Source organism: Marmota flaviventris, chromosome 5, assembly GCF_047511675.1.
Source record: "Marmota flaviventris isolate mMarFla1 chromosome 5, mMarFla1.hap1, whole genome shotgun sequence".
Taxonomy (NCBI): domain Eukaryota; kingdom Metazoa; phylum Chordata; class Mammalia; order Rodentia; family Sciuridae; genus Marmota; species Marmota flaviventris.
Window position 1 is genome coordinate 108,738,955 of NC_092502.1, and position 24,427 is coordinate 108,763,381.

The 24,427-nt window shown below is 34.1% G+C and overlaps 1 protein-coding gene across 3 annotated transcripts in view; it reads right to left on the minus strand.

Moving 5' to 3' along the window:
* Positions 1 to 24,427, minus strand: part of Cert1 (ceramide transporter 1) — a 110,630-nt gene that overhangs the window by 84,274 nt on the left and 1,929 nt on the right. For all 3 annotated transcript variants that reach the window (XM_027927618.2, XM_027927620.2, XM_071612516.1), the window contains exon 2: positions 20,366 to 20,500. In XM_027927618.2, coding sequence (XP_027783419.1) covers positions 20,366 to 20,500 — 135 coding nt within the window. The remainder of the gene's footprint in view (positions 1 to 20,365; positions 20,501 to 24,427) is intronic.

Sequence of the window (24,427 nt, forward strand, 5' to 3'; positions counted from 1 at the left end):
CCTTTTAGAACTGGAAGATGTGCTTCACCAGAACAATAGAGTAACCAAAAGGGAAAAGAAGCAAAAAGATCTAGGACAAGAATGCAACAAAGGGATTTCTTAGGAAGACAATAAGAAAAAACACCAGCAGCAGAATTATGTAGAAAGCCCCCAAATCTAGATTAGAACAGTATGACAAGAAACATTACAAGAGATTTTTTTAGTTTGGGGGTGGGGGGGTGGAATGGAAAGACTAACTAACCATTGAATTATCTGCTGTTACTATCTTTTTTTTTTCATTCATTTTAAGCATTTTTTTTTCACCTCAATGAACCTAATTATAATATTTGCTTTAAAATCCTTATCATATAATTCTTAATGTGTTTCATCTTGAGCTTGATATTTGTTGAAGTATTTTCCTTTGAGACTATAGCAATTTCCTTGCTTATTATTATATTGGATAATTTGGGGCTAATATTGGACATTATAAATGTTAGACTGTGAACTCTAGATTCTGTTATATTACTCTGAAAAAATGCTGGTTTTGTTTTGCTAGCAATTAACTTGCTTTGAATCAAATTGTCAAGTTCCATTACATGTTTAACTACTTTCAATCTGGCCATCTCACATAATTGCTGCCCTTGAGTCAGGTAGACTTGGACAAAGTTTTAAACTCAGAATTTGGGGTTCCTCTTCCCTAGCTCTCCCCTTTTTTTGAGGTTCCCTATCTCATTTTCCAACAGTCTTGGTTGTACCAGGTAACTTTCCCAGGTTCAGTTAGTTAGAAAAAGATGGTTAGTTGGTTTTTTTTTTTTTTTTCATCTTGTTTTTTAGCAGCACTGGGGACTGAACTCTGTGGGGTCAGGGGGTGCTTTACCACTGAGCTATAGCTTCAGCTCTTTTGCTTTTTCATTTTGAGACAGGGTCTTGCTAAATTGCTGAGATTAGTTTCAAACTTGTGATCCTCCTGCCTCTCAGCTTCCAAACTCACTGGGATTATAGGCATGCACAACTACATTCAATTTTGCTGCTTTTTTTCTGTTGGAGATTTGACTTTAATTCTCTCCCGTTTTCAAATATACTGCTAAAAACTAATGAAGGTCAAACACAATTATCTAAGTTTAGCACCTACTCTTACTCACAAAGTGCTAAAATTTCTATGAACAAGACAGTTAAATAAATCTTATTAGATTCAGGCAACATGAATCAGTGTTCTAAATCACAATCGACAGAAACTGACTCTTGTTCACTTGAGAAATTTATTTTAAAAGAATCAGGCAGTTTTCATTGCTAAGAAATCTGAAGAACTGAAATTAGAAAATGGAAAGGAGCCAGGAGAGATTAGGTGACAAAACCCCACCCACAGGTATCATTTATATGGATAGAGCTGCTTCCCCTTCTGGACAAATGAAGTCACTACTGGCACTGCTTCTAATAGAAAGTAGATGCTGCTGTGCCAGCACTATCAGAATAAAAACTTTTTGTTCTCTGTTTCTTTGTTCTAGAATCAAAGTAAAGTTGGAGAGGGAAATAAGGAGGGAGGGAAGAGAAGACAGCAGAACAGCAGTATAAATGGCTAATGTGCATGCTCATATGCTAAGAGGATTTTACCATATAAGAATGGTGGGATGGGAGAGGAAGTTAAGTATCTGTCCTTCATAGGTTGTATATGGGAGACCTTCTATTCATATAGTAGGGAATTCTCAAAAGCAAGGGGATTTTAGTGAAAATTACCATTATTGTCTTTGATCAGCCTTTCTATACTGTTTTGTGCTATTGAAATCTATATTCTGCAAACTGTCTTTCTCCTTTGTTAAGGTTCTGCCAATATGGGGCACTAGATGGAGATCAGAAGCCAGGAAGACTTTTTTTTTTTTTGATTTTCTGTTTACATACTTTTTAAAATCAGCATGTGCCCAGCAAAAATCCTTAGCCCTGACAGCAGCCATTATGTCCACTCTCCAAACTCTTTTACAACTCTATGTACTATCTTCATCTAGCTATTTCAGAGGGTCACTTTTTTTTGGGGGGGGGGGGGTGCGGGTGTTTCAAATACTGTAATGTGTGAAATTAACATCAAATAGGAATTCCAAAAATTTAATAGAAAAAATACAATAATCAGCTGAATATTAGATTATTGTATTTTTTCTATTAAATTTTTGGAATTTATCAGCTGAATATTAGATAAATGTCAAACTATTCTAGAAAGGGGTTGACATAACCACACCAGTGGTTAACTGTTCATGTTCCCAAAATTGTATATGTTGGTACGTGGCTTTTTAGATTTGTTTTTGCATATAAACTTTTTATGTAAGGAAGTTTACATTTGTTTTTTAATTTATTGGTTCTTTTAAGTTACGCATGACAGTAGAATCCATTTTTATATAATTATACAAGCATGAACTATATCTTGTTCTAATTAGGATTTTTTTTGGGGGGGGGGGGAGCGTACCAGAGATTGTACTCAGGGGCCATTATCTCCAGCCCTTTTTTATATTTTATTTAGACACATGGTCTCACTGAGTTGCTTAGGGCCTCGCTAATTTGCTTGGGCTAGCTTTGAACTTGTGATCCTCCTGCCTCAGCTTCCCAATCTGATGGGATTACAGGTGTGTGCCACTGCGCCCAGCTAGGAACCCATTCTTATGGATGTACACGATGATGGGATTCACTATGCCACTTTTTACATATGTGAGGTAAGCTCTACAATATTTCCCTTCCAGATTACTGAAACATTAGTACCAGTCTGAGATGCAGTTGCAGAAGGCATTTCCTCTATAGCTCTGCTAGTAACAGTAAAAGATTAATGACAAGTGCCCTCCTCTATATGAGCTTCAGTTCCTCAGTACTTCTGGGTTCTAGAAGTATTCAGTGGCAAGGCAGTTCTTTCAACTCAGAGGATTAAGTCTCATTTCAGGAGGCTCCTGAGAAAAAGGAAAAAGGGCTGGCTCTCAGTCTTGTCATTATAGCTTAGTTAAATAAAATGGCAATGAAATTGCCTGGCAGCACAACATACAGCTTGATCAAGCAAAAGATTTGTTCACTTAGTACTACGTCATGAAAGTTAGTTAAAAAGTAAATGATTCTAGACATTTGTCCAATCTTAAGAATACTGAATTTAGCCCCACTATGGTTGAGACATTCCCTCTGATGGACTACATGAGACAATCACCATTGCGCAAGCTAACACCAATGAGGACAGAGATGTTTCAGAAGGCCAACTGGCTATATATTCAGAACCTACCACAGTCATGAATCTTGGGAAAGTCCCCATTGTTCAGGGAATGAAAACATTGCTTTGCAAATACAGAAACTAGATCTTGTCAGTGTTCCACATAGACAGGGAGACTAAGTCTAAACAATCATGCTGTTAAGAGGTTTAGGTATCTATCAATGAACATATACTGCCAATTTAATAACTTCAGTGAGGAACATTTACCATAATTAGACATTTCAATTTTCTGGTAAATGTGTCCCTTATAAGATTCTACCCAGAAAAACTAAAAAATGACATGAAAGTTTCAGCATGGATTAAAATAAGGAGAGTTAGAAGACTTTGAATGGCTAGTAACACCAAACATAATGCAATATTTTTCTTACTTTCCTTTAAAATGAGAATCTGTCCACTACTTTAATTTTAAAATATATGTATATGCTGACATATACACGCAATATAATATGGCTAGGCACAGTGGTATATAACTCTAATCTTAGTGACTCAGAAGGCTGAGGCAGGATGATTGAAGTTTGAGGGCAGACTTGGAAACTCAGAGACACAGTCTCAAAAAAGAAAAAGTATTGGGGATGTGGCTCATAGAAGTAAAATGCCCCTGGGTTCAACCCCAAGTCCAACCCCCCCCCCACACACACACGATTAGACAGATAAAAACTAAGTCAATGGGGAAGGAAATAAAAGCCCTACTAGAGTATTTTTCCCCTTCAATATCATAGCCACTCTCTGCTAATGGCTCCTGAGATATTTCACAACATGGTGAGAAACAACAGTTTTACACACTCTTTGAAAAGTGTGCTGTCCTTAGGGTTGGCTTTTCCTGAACTTGCCTAACATTTTTTTAAAATTTGATATTGATATTCTGTTTAGGAACTTAACCATCAGCTGATTTTCTTTTACCAATTACCAATTTTCAATTGAGCCTTTCCTGGAATAGTTGGTGTATACCCATACAAAGAGCTCTTCTATTACATGTTAATTTTCTAGCCTATCAAGATCCAAGGATGGTAATCCTCATTATGTGGAATTAGGCCCCAACTTCCTTAATAAGACTCCTATAACGGAAGAATTAAAACCAAGATTCAATAAATGGGATGGACTCAACTAAAAAGTTTCTTCTCAGCAAAAGAAACAATCTGTGAGGTGAACAGACAGCCTACATCCAGGGAACAAGTTTTTACCCCTCACACATCAGATAGAGCACGAATCTCTAGGGTATATAAAGAATTCAAAAAGCTAAGCACCAAAAAAACAAAAAACAACGCAATCAACAAATGGGCCAAGGACCTAAACAGACACTTCTCAGAAGAGAATATACAATTAACCAACAAATATATGAAAAAATGTTCACATCTCTAGCAATTAGAAAAATGCAAATCAAAACCACTCTAAGCTTTCATCTCACTCTAGTCAGAATGGCAGCTATTATGAAGACAAACAACAATAAGTATTGGCGAGGATGTGGGGAAAAAGGTACACTCATACATTGCTGGTGGGACTGCAAATTGGTGTAGCCAATAAGGAAAGCAGTATGGAGATTCCTTGGAAAATTGGGAATGGAACCACCATTTGACCCAGCTATCCCTTTCCTTGGTTTATACCCAAAAGACTTAAAAACAGCATACTATAGGGACACAGCCACATCAATGTTTATAGCAGCACAATTCACAATAGCTGAACTGTGGAGCCCTTCAGTGGATGAATGGATTAAAAAAAGGAAGGGGGCATATATATATACACAATGGAATTTTACTCAGCAATAAAATCATGATATTTGCAAGTAAATGGATGGCTTTGGAGAAGATAATAGTAAGTGGAAGTCAGACAATCCCCAAAAAACAAATGCCAAATGTTTTCTCTGATATAAGGAGGCTGACTCATAGTGGGGTAGGGAGGGGGAGAGCAGGGGAGGAACAGATGAATTCTAGATAGGGCAGAGGGGTGGGAGGGAAAGAGATGGGGCAGGGGATTAGCAAGGATGGTGGAATGTGATACACATCAACATCCAAAGTACATGTATGAAGACACGAATTGGTGTTGACATACTTTATATACAACCAGAGATATGAAAAATTGTGCTGTACACGTGTAATAAGAATTGTAATGCATTCCGCTGTCGTTTATTTTTTTAAAAAAATCAATAAAAGAAAAAAAAAGATCCAAGGATGGTATATGGTCTCTTGTGATCTTTGGCAAGTTATTTAAACTCTTAAGTTTCAATTCCTAATCTATTAAAGTGGGGGTAATAGTAATAATTCTTTTTCAGGATTGTCCAGAGTATTAAGTGTAATACAACATTTTGTAGGTGGAAATGTGGAAAGCATTTTGAATGACATATGACACAGCAAAAGCACTCAACACTGAGTGTGTGACAGCATAACTATAATTACTTCGAAGGGAAAATACAAACAGGCTTTTTTAAAAATCAAATTCAACTTGAAATAGTAAAGCCTCTAAAATGTCCATTTAATTCCATCTACACGGATGAGCTAAATGTATAACCCGAAAACACAAATATAAGAGGAAAAATGAAATGTTTTTTAGATAATCTATTAGTATAAAGTATTTAAAGTTGTCTGTATATTAAATGGTAAGTTAAATACTTCTTACTTCCAATTTTTGATATGGGGCTTCAAATAATAGTACTCCAACTCTGCTGAAATTTAAGAAGAACTCAGAAATCTTGACATTGTTTTCTTCATTGTTATTTATCATTACCCCTTATATATAGTATACATAACAAAACAATTGTTTAAAGGAAAATGAGGGTGGGGATGTGGCTCAGTGGCAAGTGCTAGCCATACATGAGTCCCTGGGTTTAATCCCCCAGGCACCACCACCACCCCCACAAAAAAAAAAAAAAAAAGGAAAGAAAAATGAAAAATCAAATCACATTTGTCTCTATTCAAAACCCTCAATGACTCTCCATTGCAAACCAGTATGCCTCTTCCAACCTACCTCATGGCCTTTGCTCTTTTCTCCTCTTGGAACACTTTCCTACAAATTCATCCATTGCTTACTTAGCCTGTTACTTCCTTAAGGTCTTTTTCCCCCCTCTTATTTTTGTTCTTTTTTTAGTTGTACATAACAGAAGAATGTATTTTGGCAGATTATACATACACAGAGTATGATTTATTCTCTTTTGGATCCCACTCTGTGGTTGTACATGATGTAGAGTTATCCTGGTTGTGTATTCAACTACAAGGCTAGGAAAGTTATGACTAATTAACTCTACTGTCCTTCTTCCTTAAGGTCTTGATTTAAGTGAACTCTTTCTTTGTCATCATATCTAAAATTTCAAGCTCTATCTCTATTATCACCTCTTCACTCATATATCCTTTCTGTGCTGTTCAGTTACAAGCAAAGGTAGTAAGTTTTTAGGGATCAAAATGATAGCCTTTTTAGTATACCAAACCTATAAAGATTAGAATACTGAAATTTATCTATTGATCAGGGCACTTCCTTCCCTAAACAACAGTAGAGATGATGAAAATTATTTTGTCCCTTTTTACATGTGTAATAGCTTTCTTTGGAGGCACAACTGATTCCTTGTCCAGTGCTATTATGGAGAAACTGTACATCATATCCAAAAGCCCACTCTTAATTTCTAAAAATTTGAATGCTAGCTGATAAATGTCGAAGGAGTTTGCAGAGTTGGCAAATAACCATTTTGCAACCATTATAGAAAAGTCTGGATAGTAAGCATCATAAATGGTTGCTGAATCAAAAAGAGAAAAGTTTGATGAGAAATAGGATTTTTACATGGTCTTATAAATCTTATCACAGAGCTTTCTTTCTAGTTCTAAGGATAAACAGTAAACATACAGCAGAAAATCTGGACGATCCCTTGGCCCTCTGACTGGTGCCTGAAATTAAGGGCATAAGTGAGAAGCAGATACCATCTGTGTCTCTGACATAATACCCTGAGGACACTATATCACATTAGTAGTATTCTGTCAAGGATATATAATCTAAATAGAATCATAAAGCAGCAGCAAACTCTAAATGAATATTAGATAAGTGGACTGTATTTTTTTCAAAAAAATATCAATGTTATCCTAGAAAAAGAAGCTAAGGCATTGCTCCAAATGAAAAGAAACTGAAGAGACATAACAACTAAATGCAATAAACATTCTAGACTGAATTTTGTAATAAAGGGGAAAAATATGCTGTAAAGAACACTGTTGGGCTGGGAACAGTGGAGCACAACTGTAATAACAGTGATGAGGGAAGGGGGCTGGGGGGTGTTGCTGAATGCTAAAGAGAACCCTGGGTTACACACACACACACACACACACACACACAGGACACTGCTGGAACTACTGATAAAAGTGGAATATAGACTGCAGGTTAGAAAAAGATATTACATAAAAATTTCTGAGGGACTGGGGTTGTGGCTCAGTGGTAGAGTGCTCGCCTAGCATGTGCGAGGCACGGGGTTTGATCCTCAGTACCACATAAAAATAAATAAATACAATAAAGGTATTGTATCAACTACAACTAAAAAAAATACTTATTAAAAGAATTTCTGAATTTGATAATATGATTGCCTGAGAGAATACCTTTGCCTTTGGAAATTACACAGGTAAGTATTAAGGGGGTAAAAAGGTTTGACATATGCAATGTACTCTCAAATGACCCAGGAAAAAATGGGCATGGGTACTTGTATAGAGAAAGAAAATGATGGAAAAAAATGTTGTGGTGTTAAAATATTGGTGAACAGGGGAATCATCTACATTATTTTTATACTTTTTCTATGAAATTATTTCAAAATTAAAATATATATATATATATATATATATACAGAAAGACACCATCAGTCAATTTTATTCCTTCTTTCTTCAAAACAGTTCTCTCTGAAAGCCAGCTGCTTAATTTCTCTTTATATCCCATTAATAAGGACAGCCAAAACTCATTAGACATTTGAGAAAAATCCAAGACTCACACTAAAAAAGGGAAACAAAGGAACTTTGAGGAAAGATTCAATGATTCAAGAATCACAAAATAAATTTATACACAAACTACCATGTGATACATGTACATTCACATAGGTGCACAAACACATACAATTCCAGCTACCCCTCTCCCCTATCTCTGGACTTTTACTTGTTGCTGCTTCTATTATCTTCTCTTGAATATCTAAGAAACATCTCAACATAATCCAAACTTGTCAACCGATTTGCCTTCCCAAACCTCTTCTGTAGTCTTTCACATTTCTGTAAATGGTAACCATTTGCTTAGACCTAAATCATCTCATTCATTTTCTCATGCCCCATAAAGAATTCAGCAGTAAGTCTGAAATCCTTGTCAAAACTCAATGATACTTTTTTAATGACTGTATTGGAATAATATTTTGCATATACTGAATTTAATACAATAAAATTAATCTCCTTTTTTAAAAATGTGGCTACTAGAAAAATTTTAATTGCACATACATAATTCACATTATATTTCTATTATATTTCTATATTTCTATTGGAAACCACTACCCAAATATTTATAAGAATCAATGATTTGCCAAGCAGTATTTAAGATAGTAAGGATACAATGGTGAGGATGAACAGGCCTGGTCCCTAACTTTTGCTGAGCTTACAATAACTGAATAACCACAAAATAAAGTAATTTTTGGTTAAAACAATCTACCATACACCTCAAAATGATTAGAAGAGTACAATATTCCCAGCACATAAAATAATTAATGTTTTGTGAGATGGAAATGAGTATTACCCAGATTTGATTACTATACACTGTAAACATGTATCAAATTACCATAAGGTACCCCATATAAAGATGTATAAAATTATGCCTCAATAAAACAGAACAAAAGCATGTAACCAAGTCAGGAAGATGAGGGAAGGCTTTCAAGGAATACTTGAGTAAAGAGAGGAAGGATGAAAGTGAATGAAAGAAGAAGAAAAGGAAGAACATTCCAGATAGCAAGAAAAGCACAATTATAAAGATCTTGTGGCAAAGTAAGGAGTAGTGTTGCGGTGTAATACCAGCAATGTGGGAAGCTAAGGAACGAGGTTCATAAGATCAGCCTGGGCAACTTATCTGGGGATGTAGCTCAGTGGTAAAGCACTTCTGTGTTTATTCCCCAGTACCAACAGGGGAAAAAAAAAAAAAAAAATCTTGTGGCAGGAGAGAGTAAGCCTAGATAAAGACACTGAAAGAAATATAGCATGACTAGAGGTAAGACCATGAGAGGAGGCAGATGAGATTTAAGAGGAAGGCAATGGTCAGACAATACAAGACCTTGTAATATAGGAGAGTCTGAAGCTGAGAAGACAGAAATAATAAAACATTCTTTTTGTTTGTTTGTTTTTTAATCACTAGGCCAGATATCCTTTCACTTTAGAAGTTCAGATACTAACTTTACCTTCATCTTAAATTACTTAAAGATATCAATAACGTATGCAAACAAAACAAAATTCAAGTGCAACAAAAATGCTCTGTATAGTCCTATGCAGTCCTTTGTAATACAAGGTTCCTAACAACTCAGAGAAAATCAGATGAAATTTTCAGACTCCTTTTCAGAGCAACGTTTTTTAAAGTATAAAACAAAACATAAAATTATAAAGGAAACCATTAGGTAGAACTCGTAACAAAAAAGCTTTTAATGAGATATAATATGTTGGTTTAAATTAACACATTAATATCTGGTAACCAGTAGTATTTTGAGATATCTGCAATATAAGTAATTCCATTTGACAACATTGGTAATTTTGAAAAAATCACTAGTACTAACAATATTGCCATGATTTCTGCTATATTGATAAAGAAAATGTAAAATCTCATTGAGAATCAGTAAAAATAAATATGTATTCTTTTTCCATTCTGTTTGTAACCCACTTGTGGACTTCCTGAACTCAAATTGTATATCTAAGAAACAACTTTTAATCATAAATAGTAGTCTATGATTAAAAGTTCCCACAACACTTAACCAAATTATATTGTTAAATCATATGTATGTATGAATGTGACAATAAATTCCTCTATTATGTATTCTTATAATAAAATTAAAATATGGAGAAAAAAGTAGGTTCCCAAGGTTTGATTATAACCAGAGTATGAATTTTTAAAAATTATTTTTTAGTTGTTGACAGACCTTTATTTTATTTTATTTCATTTATTTATATACTTATATGTGGCACTGAGAATCGAACCCAGTGCCTTATACATGCTAGGCACAGGCTCTACCACTGAGCTACCACCCTAGGCCCGAAGTATGAATTTTTAAAAAATAGTATTAAATTCTCAGCAAATATATTCACTACAATTCTTCTAAAATTTTAAATTTTTATTTTTATCAGTTAAACATAATTTTAAATGCTTTCTCTAAAGTCTCAATATTTAAAGGATTACTTGGATGGATGTAAGATCCTTGGTTCACACTTTTGACTTTTTAAAAAAATGTCTTGTTACCGTCTGTTATCTTTGCAAAGACAACTGCTAATCTAATTTCTCTGCTTTTATGATTAGTCCTTTTTGCCTGAAGGTCTTAAGGATTTTATGTTTGAAAATTAACAGTTTTAGTATTATCTGTTTTTGGGAGGTGGGGGGATACCGGGGATTGAACTCAGGGGCACTTGGCCACTGAGCCACAACCCCAGCCTTATTTTGTATTTTATTTGGATACAGGGTCTCACTGAGTTGCTTAGAGCCTCACTTTTCTGATGCTGGCTTTGAACTTGTGATCCTCCTGCCTCAGCCTCCTAAACTGCTGGGATTATAGGCATGTGCCAGTGTTCTTGGCTAGTATGTATCTTAATCATTCTGGGTGAGCTTGTCTGCTTTTCATCACTGTGACAAAATACCTGAGGTAATCAATTTAACTGAGGAATGGCTTATTTTGGTTTATAGTTTCAGTCCATGTTTAGTTAGAGCCACTACTTTTGGGCCTACGGTGAGACAAAGAATCATGGCGAGGAATACGTGTTGGAGCAAAGCTGCTCATCTTATGGTAACTGGGAAACAAAAAGAGGAGGGGCCAGAATACCCATATTCCCTTCAAGGATACAGCACTAATAACCCAACTTCTTTCCACTAGGCCCCACCTCCTAAAAGTTCCACCACCTCACAATAGCACCATAACCTGAGTACCATGGTCTCATTTACTGAGATCCTGTCTCAGAAAAGCTGGGCCAAGTATCAAGCTTTCAATACATGGGCCTTTGGAGAACACTCAAAATTCATCCTACAGCACTGGGCTAATTTTCCCAAGTTATCTGGTGAACTTTTTAAATGTATACATCCAATTCTTTCCCTGTTCCTAGAAAGTTTTCCTGGATTACAGTTTTAAATATTGTTTCATTAAATTTTTTCTTCTTCTTCAGTTATGCCAATAATATGAATATTATTCTTTCTTTACCTACCTTCCATTTCCACTAATTTCTTTTTGATTTTTTTTTACCTTACTTTCATTCTCTTAGTTGTTTACATCTTACTAAATTTTCATTTCAATCTATTCTTCCTTCAATATCTGGTATTTTTTTCTTCTTCATTTAATATAGATTTTTAAAAAATATTTTTTAGTTTTTGGCAGACACAACATCTTTGTTTGTATGTGGTGCTGAGGATCGAACCCGGGCTGCACGCATGCCAGGTGAGCGCGCTATCACTTGAGCCACATCCCCAGCCCCTTAATATAGATTTTATATTGTTATTTTCTTTCATTTTTTTCTTGAACAAATGCTTTTCATTTTCTCATGTTCTTTGGTAAGTTTATGTTCTTAATTTTGAATTTCTGATTCAAACTCATTTTTCATAACCTCAGTGGAAGTCTAATCCTATTTGGAGTTTTCTTTTGCTTCACAGTTATTTTTAGGGGAGAAAGGTAGAGGAATTTTCCTCAGTTGATGAAACTTTTCCCCCTGATTTTATATACAACTTCTTTATAAATTTTACTTTTCCTTTTATTATGTTTTTGTGGTTTGGGGCATTTTACAATACTCTAGTTCAATAACACCCTTTTCTGTCATCTGCTAAAATATAGATGTTGAAAGCAGAATTTTGTTTTGGTAGCAAGGAGAAGGTTGGGAGACTTCTTTTTTTTTTTTTAAAGGTCCTTGTATTTTTTCCTTTACCATCTATGTCCAAAGGACTCCTCATCTTTCTTTTCTCTCTCCCAGAGCTATATATTTAGAAGACTGTCTCTCCAATTACATTTACTCCCTTATCAGACTCTATCCCTTAAGTGGCTACCTAGCCCTTAAAAGGGGCTCACATTACAGGGTATGGTGGTACATGCCTACAGTCCTAGCTACTTAGGAGGTCAAGGCAGGAGGATCACTAGTTCAAGGCCAGCCTGGGCAACTTAGTGAGATCCTGTCTCAAAATAAAAATTTTAAAAAGGACTGAGGATGTACCTCAGAGGTAGGGCCCTTGCCTAGCAGTTTGATGCCCAGGATTTAATCCCCAGCACTGCCACCAAAACAAACAAACAAAAAAACCAAAACCAAACAACAATGACAACAAAAAACTCATACTCTGAATCACTTTCCTATAGGTCCTTCTGATTTACTCAGTTACTTTTTTGTTTGTTTTCAGATTCGGGACAGACAATAGACATTCTTTGTGGTAGATCTTCCAACTCTCCTTTCACTAGCAGTACTTTTTAGTGACATATCTTGGTTTAATTTTGCTCATGACAAGGCCTTGTAGCATGGGGTGGATGAACTTGTAAGATTTGTTACCTTTTTTTTTTTCACATGTAATCTTTTTGTAGTTTTGGCATTATTTGCCTACAACGATTGGTAAAGGTGTCATTTTGACCAGAATTTATACATATGAAGTTATTTTCTATTATTTCAGGAGAGAACTTTTTAGGAGGCTATTTGCCACTATTTTTAGCTACTACTGTCTTTTACCTACCTGGAAGTTTAAGGAATTAAATGGTTCTTCAAGGTTTAATATGAAAAAACAACAGTATTTCCACCCCACCTTCACTTTCCTCTTCCCAGAAGTAATCAGTTTCATCTTGTACCTGATAACTTGTAAAATACTTAGCACAATTCTTAATATATAATAATTGCTCAGTCCTTTTTTGCTTTGAAAAAAATATATATAATGACAAAAAAGTTGAGGAGGGTCCTTATAGGTGGTTCACCGAAACGCTGTGACTTAGGTTGGGCCCAGGAAGAGAAATAAGTTTTTTGACAGGGAAGAGAAAAAAGGCATTCCAGAAAATGGGGAAATGAATGGGCAAAATTAGCAAGGTACCAATCAGACAGCCAGGTTGACAAGCAAATGTTCATCTCTTCTTCTCATAACTCTTCCCATTTCTATGACAATTTTCCCTAAGTTTGACATTTTATATCCATTGCCTATTCAGACTGTCAGAACTAACAGCCTTTATGTATAAAGACTAGATTGATTTAGATGTCAGAGCAACTATCAAAGTCCAGAGAGTAAGCAGTTAAGAAAATGAGATGGTTTAAACCATTAGTCATGTCCATTCTTTATCTCAGCACAATTAATTTTCCTGCTTTAGGAAAGTGGTTCTCAAAATTTCAGTTTACACCATAATTACCTGAACAGTTTGTTGAAGACAAGGTCTGGACTCACACCCAGAGTTTCTAAATGCATTAAATCTGTGACAGGGACTGAGAATTTGTATTCCTTACCAAGTTCACAGCTTACACTGATGCTACTCTGCCCTAGAAACTTCACTTTGAGGACAATGACCTCTAAACACATTTTCTTTTTAATTTAATACTGCCTTGTTTTGATGAAGCCTACCCCCAAAAGCTACCTGAAGAAAGATGCTTATGGATATATTTTAATTTTTTTATGGAAAATTTCAAACATAATCGAAATTCAAGAACACGATAATAAACCCATTACCACTATTCAGCTTTTACAATTATTAACTGATGGTCATTCTTGTTTCATCTATATATCCAACAATTTACACCCTCCTAAGTGGATCACTTTGAAGCAACTTTAAGGCATATTATTTAATTTCTAGATAGCTGAGTATGTATCTCTAAAATGAGACATTTTCAAAAACCACAAAAGGTAAACTTTTGGGATCGTATTTTAAATGTTTTTATTCTATCCTGATACTTGCTTAGTGGTTTGGCTGGGTACAGATACAGTACTAAAAATAACTTTTCTTCAAAGAATGAAGGCACAGTTTATTGTGTTTTAGCTTCCAGAGTTGTTCTTGAGAAATCTATGGTCATTTGGAATTCTTGTCCTTTGTTGTGATTTGCAAATCCTTACCCCCACCCCATTTGGAAGCATGGTTATCTTTCTTCCTAAGTCTGATTTCCCACAATCTGGCTTTAATGTGAGTCTTTTTTTTTCATCCATAATGCTGGGATTTCATCAGCCCTTTCAATGTAAAAACTTATGTCCTTTATTTTTGAAAGTTCCTAAACAGATCTCAGTTTCTCAGATTAATTAACTCCATCTGCTTTCAGCTTCTACATTGTTGTCTTTTGTTGTATCCTCTCCTGTAGTCTCTGTCTTTTGGGGTTTAAAACTTTTTAACCCCTCAACTATTATTTTCATGGGGCAAGAGAGAAAAAAGATGCATCTTTACCTGGGTGAATTTCCTAATGTCTTTAAAGCTAAATGAAAACACTTTAAAACAGCACTGCTTTATGAAATTGCATCAATGTGTAAATTTGCAGGACTCTCTACCCAAACCTCTCTCTTATCCTTAAGACATTATCACTTTAGAGGTGACTTAATTTCTGGATGAGGTAGCTGGGATTTATAAGGGATCTATTTTTTTTTCAAATGATGATTCCTCATTAGTGGGAAAGAATATTTTTAAAAGAAACAATTGTTGGATAAATGTGTATTCTCTAACTTGGAGACCAAGCAAATAGCTTTCTTTATAAGTCATGATTTTCTTTCTTCAATGTAGAAATGACAAAGGTCAAGTCTACACAGCACTTACTCCAAGGAAAAAGCTCAATGATAATGCCAGTTTCTTTGATAAATTCAATAAATGATGAGTTATCAGCAGGTAACTTTACAGCTTTGTCACTTTAATTAAACAAAAGAAGACAGATGAGGTGGCACATGTATGTAATCCACGTGTACTCCCAGCTACTTAGGAGGCTGAGGCAGGAGGATTGCCAAATTTGTGGCTAGCCCAGGCAACCCAGTGAGATCCTGTCTCAAAATAAAAATAAAAGGCGCTAGGGATTTAATTCAGTGGTAGAATGCCCCTAAGTGCCATCCTTACTACCCCCCCAACAAAGACTACATAGAAAGCATATATATTTTTACATATAAATAATATATTATACAATACATTATATAATAGTATATATTTATATATATATTTAACATTGTGAAACAGAACTACTTGGTGGAAGAAAATCTCACAGAAAATGTATGGTATCTTTTCAAACACTACATGCCACATATCCTGGCTCTAATGAGTCAACTCCATCTTTGATCTCCCTTTGATAAAGCCAGCTTCTTCTATCCTTTTTTAAAAAAAAAAAACAACAACATAGGTTTTATTTTCAATACAAATATTTCACAAAATAAAGAAATTCTGAGAGTCTACTATGTGCCAAGAATTGTACAAAGCAAAATGTTATTTCTTTTAATCACATATTCATTCCATACTTGGATTTTATCTCCCATTTTAATCAATTACAGTAGCTGAAGCTCAGAGAAATTTAGTAATTTGTTTTAAGTTACCTTTTGGCCATTAAAAAATAAAGTCAAGATCTGCACCCAGGTTGGACTTCACAGCCCATGCATAATATTTCAAGTACTTTATAAATTAATATAAAATGCTAAATTGAAAAAATAGTAACAACTGATGTTTGTGAAGCTTAAAAGACCTTTAGAAAAACTAATAAGCTTCTTGCTAACTAATTCAAGTAGGCAAATCTTGAAGATAAAATGTATCCCTCTTTTTAAGAAAACTAGAATGCTAAAACAGAGATTTAACAGATTACAGAGATTTAACAGAAGGCATTAACAGTAAGCCTCAAATTTTAAAAAGCTGCTTTATATCATATTCATGCAAGTTCTACACAAAATAAAATGCAGTGTATATGCAATTTTCCTATCCTCATGGCATGTAATAAAATAATACCAGATGGGAACAGAAGACTTGGGTTCTAGTCTTAATTGATAATTTGTGTTATGGGTTGGGTTGAACTATGTCCCTTCAAATTCATGTTCTAGTCCCAATATCTAGTACTGCAGAATGTGACTTTATTTGGAAATAGAATCACGCAGATATAATTTGGATGAGGTCACACTGGAATAGGTTAGGCCCTTAATCTGACTTTTGTCCTTTACAAGGAGGGGATATCTGGATACAGATACACACATAGGGAGAATGACCCTGAGAATGTGAGCACAAAAACAGCAGAGAATGGAGTGATACATATGCAAGCCAAGGAATCCTAAAGATTGCCAGAAAACCACCAGAAACAGGAATGAAACAGGTTCTCCCTCCCAGCCAACAAATGCTCACACTGTGATCAGGACTTTTGGCATCCAGAAGTGTGAAGCAATAAGTTTCTGTTGTTTAAACCCACCTAGTATGTTATGGTGGTCCTAGAAAACAAATTCATTTTGTAATTGTAATTTTCCAATAAGTTATTTCAACATTCTATATTTCACATTTCAATAGGTATCCTTTTTTTATTCTAAGACCGCTTTCCAAATACTTTAAATATTTTCTACATTCATGGTATCTGAGTTCTATTATTTGAATTAAAGTCATGTTATCAAAAGAAGGAAGACATTATTTCCAAATGGGAGAGTTGATATTACTAGTCTCTTAAGGCATAAATCTTACTAGAGTTAAGATTCTAATTTCCTTAAATATTCACTGGCAAGGAACCAGGCACTAGTAGTCCCAGGTATATGAGAAGCTGAGGTGGGAGCACCATTTAAGACCAGAAGTTCAAGACCAACCTGGGCAACATAGTGAGATCCCATGTCAAAAATAAATAAATAAAATAAAACCAAAATTTATTGGCAAATATTCCTCAAATGAGAATTAATTTTTTATCTAGTAGTTTTACTTTTGCATATATCTTCCTCTTTCTTTAGTTATCACTAAGGCAGTTCAATATAGCAAAATTACACACTTGATAGAAGGCCTATTTCTCGAATTTTTCATTCATCTAGAGTTCCTTGTATAATGACTACTTATGGTACTAATCATCTTTGGTGATATCTATTTTGCTGATCATTTCTATAGCATCATTTCTGAAAATTCTATATTAAAAAAAGTTTATATCTAATTATTCTTTGTGTGGCACTTCTAAAATTTGTTTATTTTATATAGTTCTCTTCAATTTTGAACATTCCTTTCCCTTGCTTTTACATCTCCACTGATCTCATAATTTTGTCAGGATCTTTCAACTTCCTCTTGCAATCACTATTTAAGAGTTATTTGGCTTGATGGGGGAGGTTATTTGGCTTTAATGTTTTATTTTAATCTATTTTTACTCCCTCTCAGGTTTCCTTCTGAAAATAATAAAACGTGAAATGTCACATTTCCCTATAACTCAAACTATAATAAGAATAATGTAAATTCCACTCATTTGATAATTTTAAAAGGTCTACAAGATTATTAGTTATATAAAGTCAGATGTCTAAAATAAGAACTGGTACTACAGAACTTGGGTAAGCCAATACTAAAGACACTACTGTTTCTATTACACCAAAACTCTACAGTTACTCCAAAAGACAAATTTCAGTAAATGCAAATAAATAAATTCTTATATCTTCACAAATAGATAATTAGTAGTTTAAGGAAGTACCTGATGAAATATTAGCAATGTAATTTTAAAGGAAGAAGGCATATGAAGACTAAATAAACAGAAGAAATTAAGAAAAACCTACAATACACATTTTATGTGATGAAAGTGACATTTCAAATGGGGGATTGTGAATCATTCAATTAATGGTATTAGGATACAGAGTTAGTCATTTGAAAAAGAAAAGCTACAACTTACACATTCCTCAAACTAAAATAACTTCAATAGAAATTAAAATTCATATGTAAACTCTAGATGAAAGTGTAGCTACATTTATACAGAGATATAATCTTTGAGGAGGAAAAACCTATGTGAACATAACCAGATATAGGAAAAGGTTAATAAAAATTTTTAGGAGGCCTTAAAAAAAAACACTAAACAAACTATAAAACAAGCAAAGGAGAATCAGATAAATGACAACACAGGAAAAAAAAATCCGCAATAAATATGACAAATATCATATAAAGGGCTTCTACAAATTAATAAGGAAAAAAAACAAACAGAAAAAAAGAGGAACAAGCAACTGGAAGTACAAAAAAATATAAGCAGGCTATAAACATATGTGAAGTTTTTCAAGTTCATTAGTAAAATATGCAATTTAAAATAATAAGACACCATTTTGAACTAACAGTTTGACAAAGTCAACTTTTTTAATACTTGAGGGAATGGGGAAACACATGTACTCATACACTATTGGTAGGAGCCAAAAGTGCTACACTTTTGACAGAACACTTGACAATAACTAAAATTTTGAAGTGTTTATGTTTGATTCAATCATGTTTATAGTAAAAAAAAAAGAGAAAGAAAGAGAGCGTCTCAAAGTCAATGTCAAATAGGGAAGAGGCAAATAAGTAAGATAAAAGGCATCCACAAAATTCAACAGAATGTAGTAGTTACATCTAAGTGTATTGGAAGAAAACAAGGGCAGAAAAAAAAAAATGAAGGCTATAAACAAATAAATGTTGTTGGGCTGGGATTGTGGCTCAGCGGTAAAGTGCTTGCCTAGCACATGCGGGACACCCTGGGTTCGATCCTCAGCACCACATAACAATAAAATGAAGATATTGTGTCCAACTACAACTTAAAAAAAAAAACAACAAATAAATTTTCAGGAAGAATGACAAGAAATTCACCTTCGGTTGTTTCTTGAGTACAAAAACAACTAAGTACTAAGGATAAGTGTTTACTTTTTATCATATAAGTGTTTACTTTTTAACTTTTATCATATAACAGTCAAAATAAATACTGGTCCTTTGTGTTCAAAATATTTCTTTAAAATTGTCTCTAGAATGAGTAGAAGTAGTTTCCTTATTAACAATTTCAAACAATACCTATTTATCCAACTTGACTGACATTCACCCAAACTTTTGTTTTAAAATTGAACATATAATTGGAGCAGAATGTAATAAAAAGAGAAAAATACAGTAAGATTTTCCTTAAATACATAATAATATATAAATCAGATTTAGACAGTAACAAATATAGAGTATACCTTTTTCTTTTATGAGCAATAGAAATTCTATCAAAAGAAAATGTGACTTTGAATGGGTCAATAAAACCAGTATTTTTATTTTAGCATACTCATTTTTAGATTTTAACTATAACAGCTCCCTTAACTCATCTCCATTTAACTGTCCTGTCTTAGTCAACACTGTTGTTTTTGCTCTTTATTAAATATGTCCATGGCATGCTGACCACCTAAACTAATAAGATATATCTATTATAATAAGGCACTTCTGATGCCAGTAGGTGAATTATATGGTTAAAAAGTCAATTATTCATTCCTGAATCTGTTTTTGCCAGTAAACTTGGTATAGTCCTTATGAGACATGAATTAAGAGTACAAAAAGAAAGGGCTGTTTCTATGTAAACTAAGTTGAAAAAGTTGTTAAATTAAAGGTGACATAACCGCAAATAAGGAAAATCATAAAAATCCCCAAAGAGCTTATACTTAGGGTCTTTAAAAAGTATCTTTAAACTTTTGTTCCATTTTAGAGAGATCAAAGATGAAAACTGCAGATAATGCATATGGATATAGTAAACACAGGAACAACTTCTCTCAACTCCACAACAAGATGGCAAATGACTATATATATTTTAAGTTAAAAATTTTAAATAATATTGCATATGTTTTTATGATTTCCCTGATTTCATTTTTTAAATAACCTACCAAGTAACTGTCCCTGTCTCATCAGTTGGTAAAAACTACATGTCTATATAAAATAACAGTATGTAGTAATAAACATTCAAAAATAACTGTATGGGAAAAAGTATTAGAATGAAATATGCTCCACAAGGGCAAAGATCTTTATTTTCTTAAAGAGATGTAGACCAAGTACCTAGATTAGCTACTGGTATACAGAAGACACTTAATGAATACCTAAAGAACAGAACTTACCGTGATCACAGCCTTGCTAAGACAGATGGATCCCCTGCATCCATATTCAGTTTCATCCTCAGATTTGTAGTAACTCAAAGTATTGTTTTTCAAAACTACCCAACGATCCTGCCACCCATGAATGTAGTTTGTCCACTGGGGTGGTTGGGGAAAGAAAGGAGATAGGGAAGAAAAAAGTCAGTATTTTAGAAATCCAAACTTTTTGAAAAAGCAATCTAATTTTAAAATCAAAATGTGAAAAGTCTTAACTCAACAAGCATGATTTTGAAAAGTAGAGATTTTATAGACCGTCTAATGATTTTCAGTAGTCTTTATAATATTTTAAATAAATAAATAAATAAGAAATACAATATAGCATTTTTAATAACCTCTAAACTTTGAAGAAAATCAAAGCAGGAATTTGGCTAAGAATTCTGCTTCGTAGTCCCTGGTTCCTGCCACCTGTGTGACATTTAAATTGTTCTGTCATAATTAGTATACTCAATAAAAAATAAGTTCAGTTAGTCTCTCTCCTTCATCAAGTATTGCATAGTCTTCTAAATCAACAGTAGTATGGTGCCAATCATTGCCAAAATTCTATTTTTGTTGTAAATTATTTTCATATGAAAATTTATGATGGTCCTAACTACATCAAAACTAAATACTAAATCATTAATCTTTAGTAAGTATACATCAACTTTAATTTTTCCCCTACAGAACTCAATACTACATGTTGAAATGATTAATTCACTTTTCAAGTTTCCTTGAGGATGTATTTTTTTAAACCCAGAAGTAAAAATACAAACATAAAATTGGATGTCACAAACATACTAGGATTATCATTCTCTAATACTGTACTTAAAAAGTGACTTCTGTGTTACTAAAGTCTTGATGTATAGTGAAGATTACAACCAATAAACTGGCAAAGGTAGAAATATAACCTCTATGAGAATATTAATTTCACATTTTTATTTATTCTCCAAGGATTTAAGTATAAACAATCCCCAAACTAACTGCTAATTCCAAAAACTACTTCAAAATGGATTGTTAAAATGTAATAAACTGGCTCAAGCTTTTTAACCATTGAAAAACCTTTGTTTTCCTATTTCCTAATTCAGAATGTTGAGATTGGCTCAACTCTTAAATCTTCTAAGCTCCATTATTCTAACCTCTCACTGAGAACTCACCCAAACTCTTTTGCTATGGGCTCCCTAATTGCTATTTTCTTATTTCTGCTTGTGACTTACTACCACTAGGTACCAACTTGATTAAGCAAAACTGAACTTACCTCCTCCCTATAAAGTGTATTTCCTTCTTATGTTCCTACTATCTTGACTGCTTTTGCTACTTCTACAGTTATACAGACTCAAAGCTGGATCAAGATTAGTATATAATATGAACAGAGTGGTGGATATAGGATTAAACAGACCCACCTACTTTACTACATGTGTAAATAGAGTTCTAACACATCACTTGACTTTTGTAAGCTTGTTTCTTTGCCTGATTATCGCTGAATAACATAATGAAAATGCCTAGCATAGTCAAAGAAGATACTCAACAGGACTATTCTGTCTCACTCCTTACAGAGCTCACCAACAAATCCTATCAATCTTTCCTTCATATTAAACCTTTAAATTTTCCTCCTCTTTCCAATTTTCCTATCAAATTACCAAGTTCCTGGATTCCTGAGAAAGGCTTAATAATCTGACCTCTTCTATTATCTTCTGCTTTTCATAACTTTCCATAATCTTATTTACTTATTAAGCATATTTACTTTTCTCATATAGTCATCTTATTAAGAATACAGCTCCAAAACTCACATGAACAACTTCCATTGCATAATATACAGACAAATTAGATCTTGTTTCCCATTACTACCCATCATGAGGCTAGTTACTATGTGACTGTGGTCAAGTTATGTACTTATCCTCTCATGTGTTGGTTTCTCTGTCAGTTCTATCTCAGAGTAAAGATTAAGCAAGAATAGACTAAGAACAGTGCCAGGCATGTACTATTTTCTCAGTTTGAGGCAGAGTTATGCATAGCTAATGAAGCTTAACCTTCAATGTCTCTCACAGGTCAGATCCTATCCAAAGTGACAGATGAGGCCCCAGCAATTGTGTCTCTATAATTTTGTATTATTTTTCTTATAGAGGAACCAACAGATTATATAAGGTTTAGGACTATTTAGTTAGCAGATGTTAGCTGCTTTTATTACACCTGGAAGGCAGGTTTCTGCTTTGTTCTCATAATGTTTATTTCCTCCCTTTCCCTTTTTAAACAGACAAGATAATATGCTAGACCTGCAGAATAATCAGGAATCCTGTCACCAACAGTCTAGCAAGCATAAATTCAGAAGAAAATATATTTAGTGTAAGAAATCAGTAGCCAGGCATGAGGTACACACCTGTAAATCCAGCAACTGAAATAGAAAGATTCCAGGCTGAATCAGGAGGATCACAAATTCAGTAAATTCAGGAAAACCTAGGCAGTTTGGCAAGACCCTATCTCAAATTAAAAAGTAAAAAGGGCCGTGGATGTGGCAGAGTGTTCTTGGGTTCAATCACTAGTACTAGGTGAGTTGGGTGGGGGTGTCAAAATCAAGTTTCAGTCAAAATGCTATGGGAGCTGGCCCAGGTGGTGCATGCCTATAATCTCAGTGACTTGGGAAGGTGAAGCAGGAGGATGGAAAGTTGGAGGCCAGTCTCAGCAACTTAACAAGACCATGTTCTCAAAATAAAAAATAAAAAAGACCTGAAATGTAGCTCAGTGGTAAAGTACCCCTAGGTTCCATCCCACCTCCCCTTCCCAAATTGCTAGGGGATTTGAAGGAAAGGGGATCTTAAATAAATAACTGGTGAAGTAAGAAAAAGCTTTATGGAAAGGACAATATTTGAGATGGACTCAAAAGAACTGCAGCCAAGAGGTATGTGGAGAAGTAAGAAAAACCATAAAGGATGAAGGAAACTCAGAACAGTTTGATAATAATTTATTTTATCCAGGCTTAGTTGCTTTTAAGTCCTACAAAGGCAAAAGTCTTTTCCCAACCATGATCCACCCTGATATTTGTAATTACCACACAGAATTATTGTGTATCCATTATTTCGGGAACTTAACTCTCTTGAGAAGTGATTCTAAAAGAATGTATGCTTTGTAGATATTTCATGTATTTCAGATTATCATATAGAAGAAAAAAACTGGACTGGCAGATTTTTAATATAAATTATACACACACATCCATTCCAGATCCACTCCATAACAGGGGAGAAAAAAAAAAACAAACTAGTTTTTAAAAACTAGTTAAAAAACCTATTTATAGTCTCAATTCAAAGAATAGATACTAAGATCTAACTCTTGTTTAAATTATCAGGTAAGCACAAAGGATTTGAAATATATAACATGTACTTTAAACTTAAAAACATGTAACATTCCTGGTATATGTATTTAACATAAAACAATCTTGATGGAGCTCAGTGGAGTGCTTGCCTAGTTAGCATGTGCAAAGCTCTAGAATGCCAAACAAAACATCAAGAATTAAAAACTTAGAGAAAACAAGCCTGGCTGGTGGCTCAGGCCTGAAATCCCAGTGACTTAGGAGGCTGAGACAGTAGGATCACAAGTTCAAAGCCTGCTTCAGCAAAAGCAAGGTGCTAAGCAACTCAGTCAGACCCTGTCTCTAAATAAAATACAAAATAGGCCTGGGGATGTGGCTCAGTGGTTGAATGCCCCCCGAGTTCAATCCTGGTAACCAAAAAAAAAAAAAACCCCAAAAAAGAAAAAACAAAAAACTTACAGAAAAATTTACATATAACCATAAATTGTTAAATTTCAGGGAAATTTCCTTCTTAGCTGTTAACAAGAATAATACCAATAACTTTATTCCTGTTGATTCTATATATGCAGCCACAAACTCGAAGTTATTTCCCTTCTGCAGTAGTCAAATAGTGTATTTCTACACATTTAAAACACCAAAGAGATAGTCTTCCATTTTTTGATCTACAGTATACTTACTACCTTATCGTGCATACAGTGAATACTTAGAGCACATGACTTTTTTCCATCAGCCACTCTGCTCCCCAAACT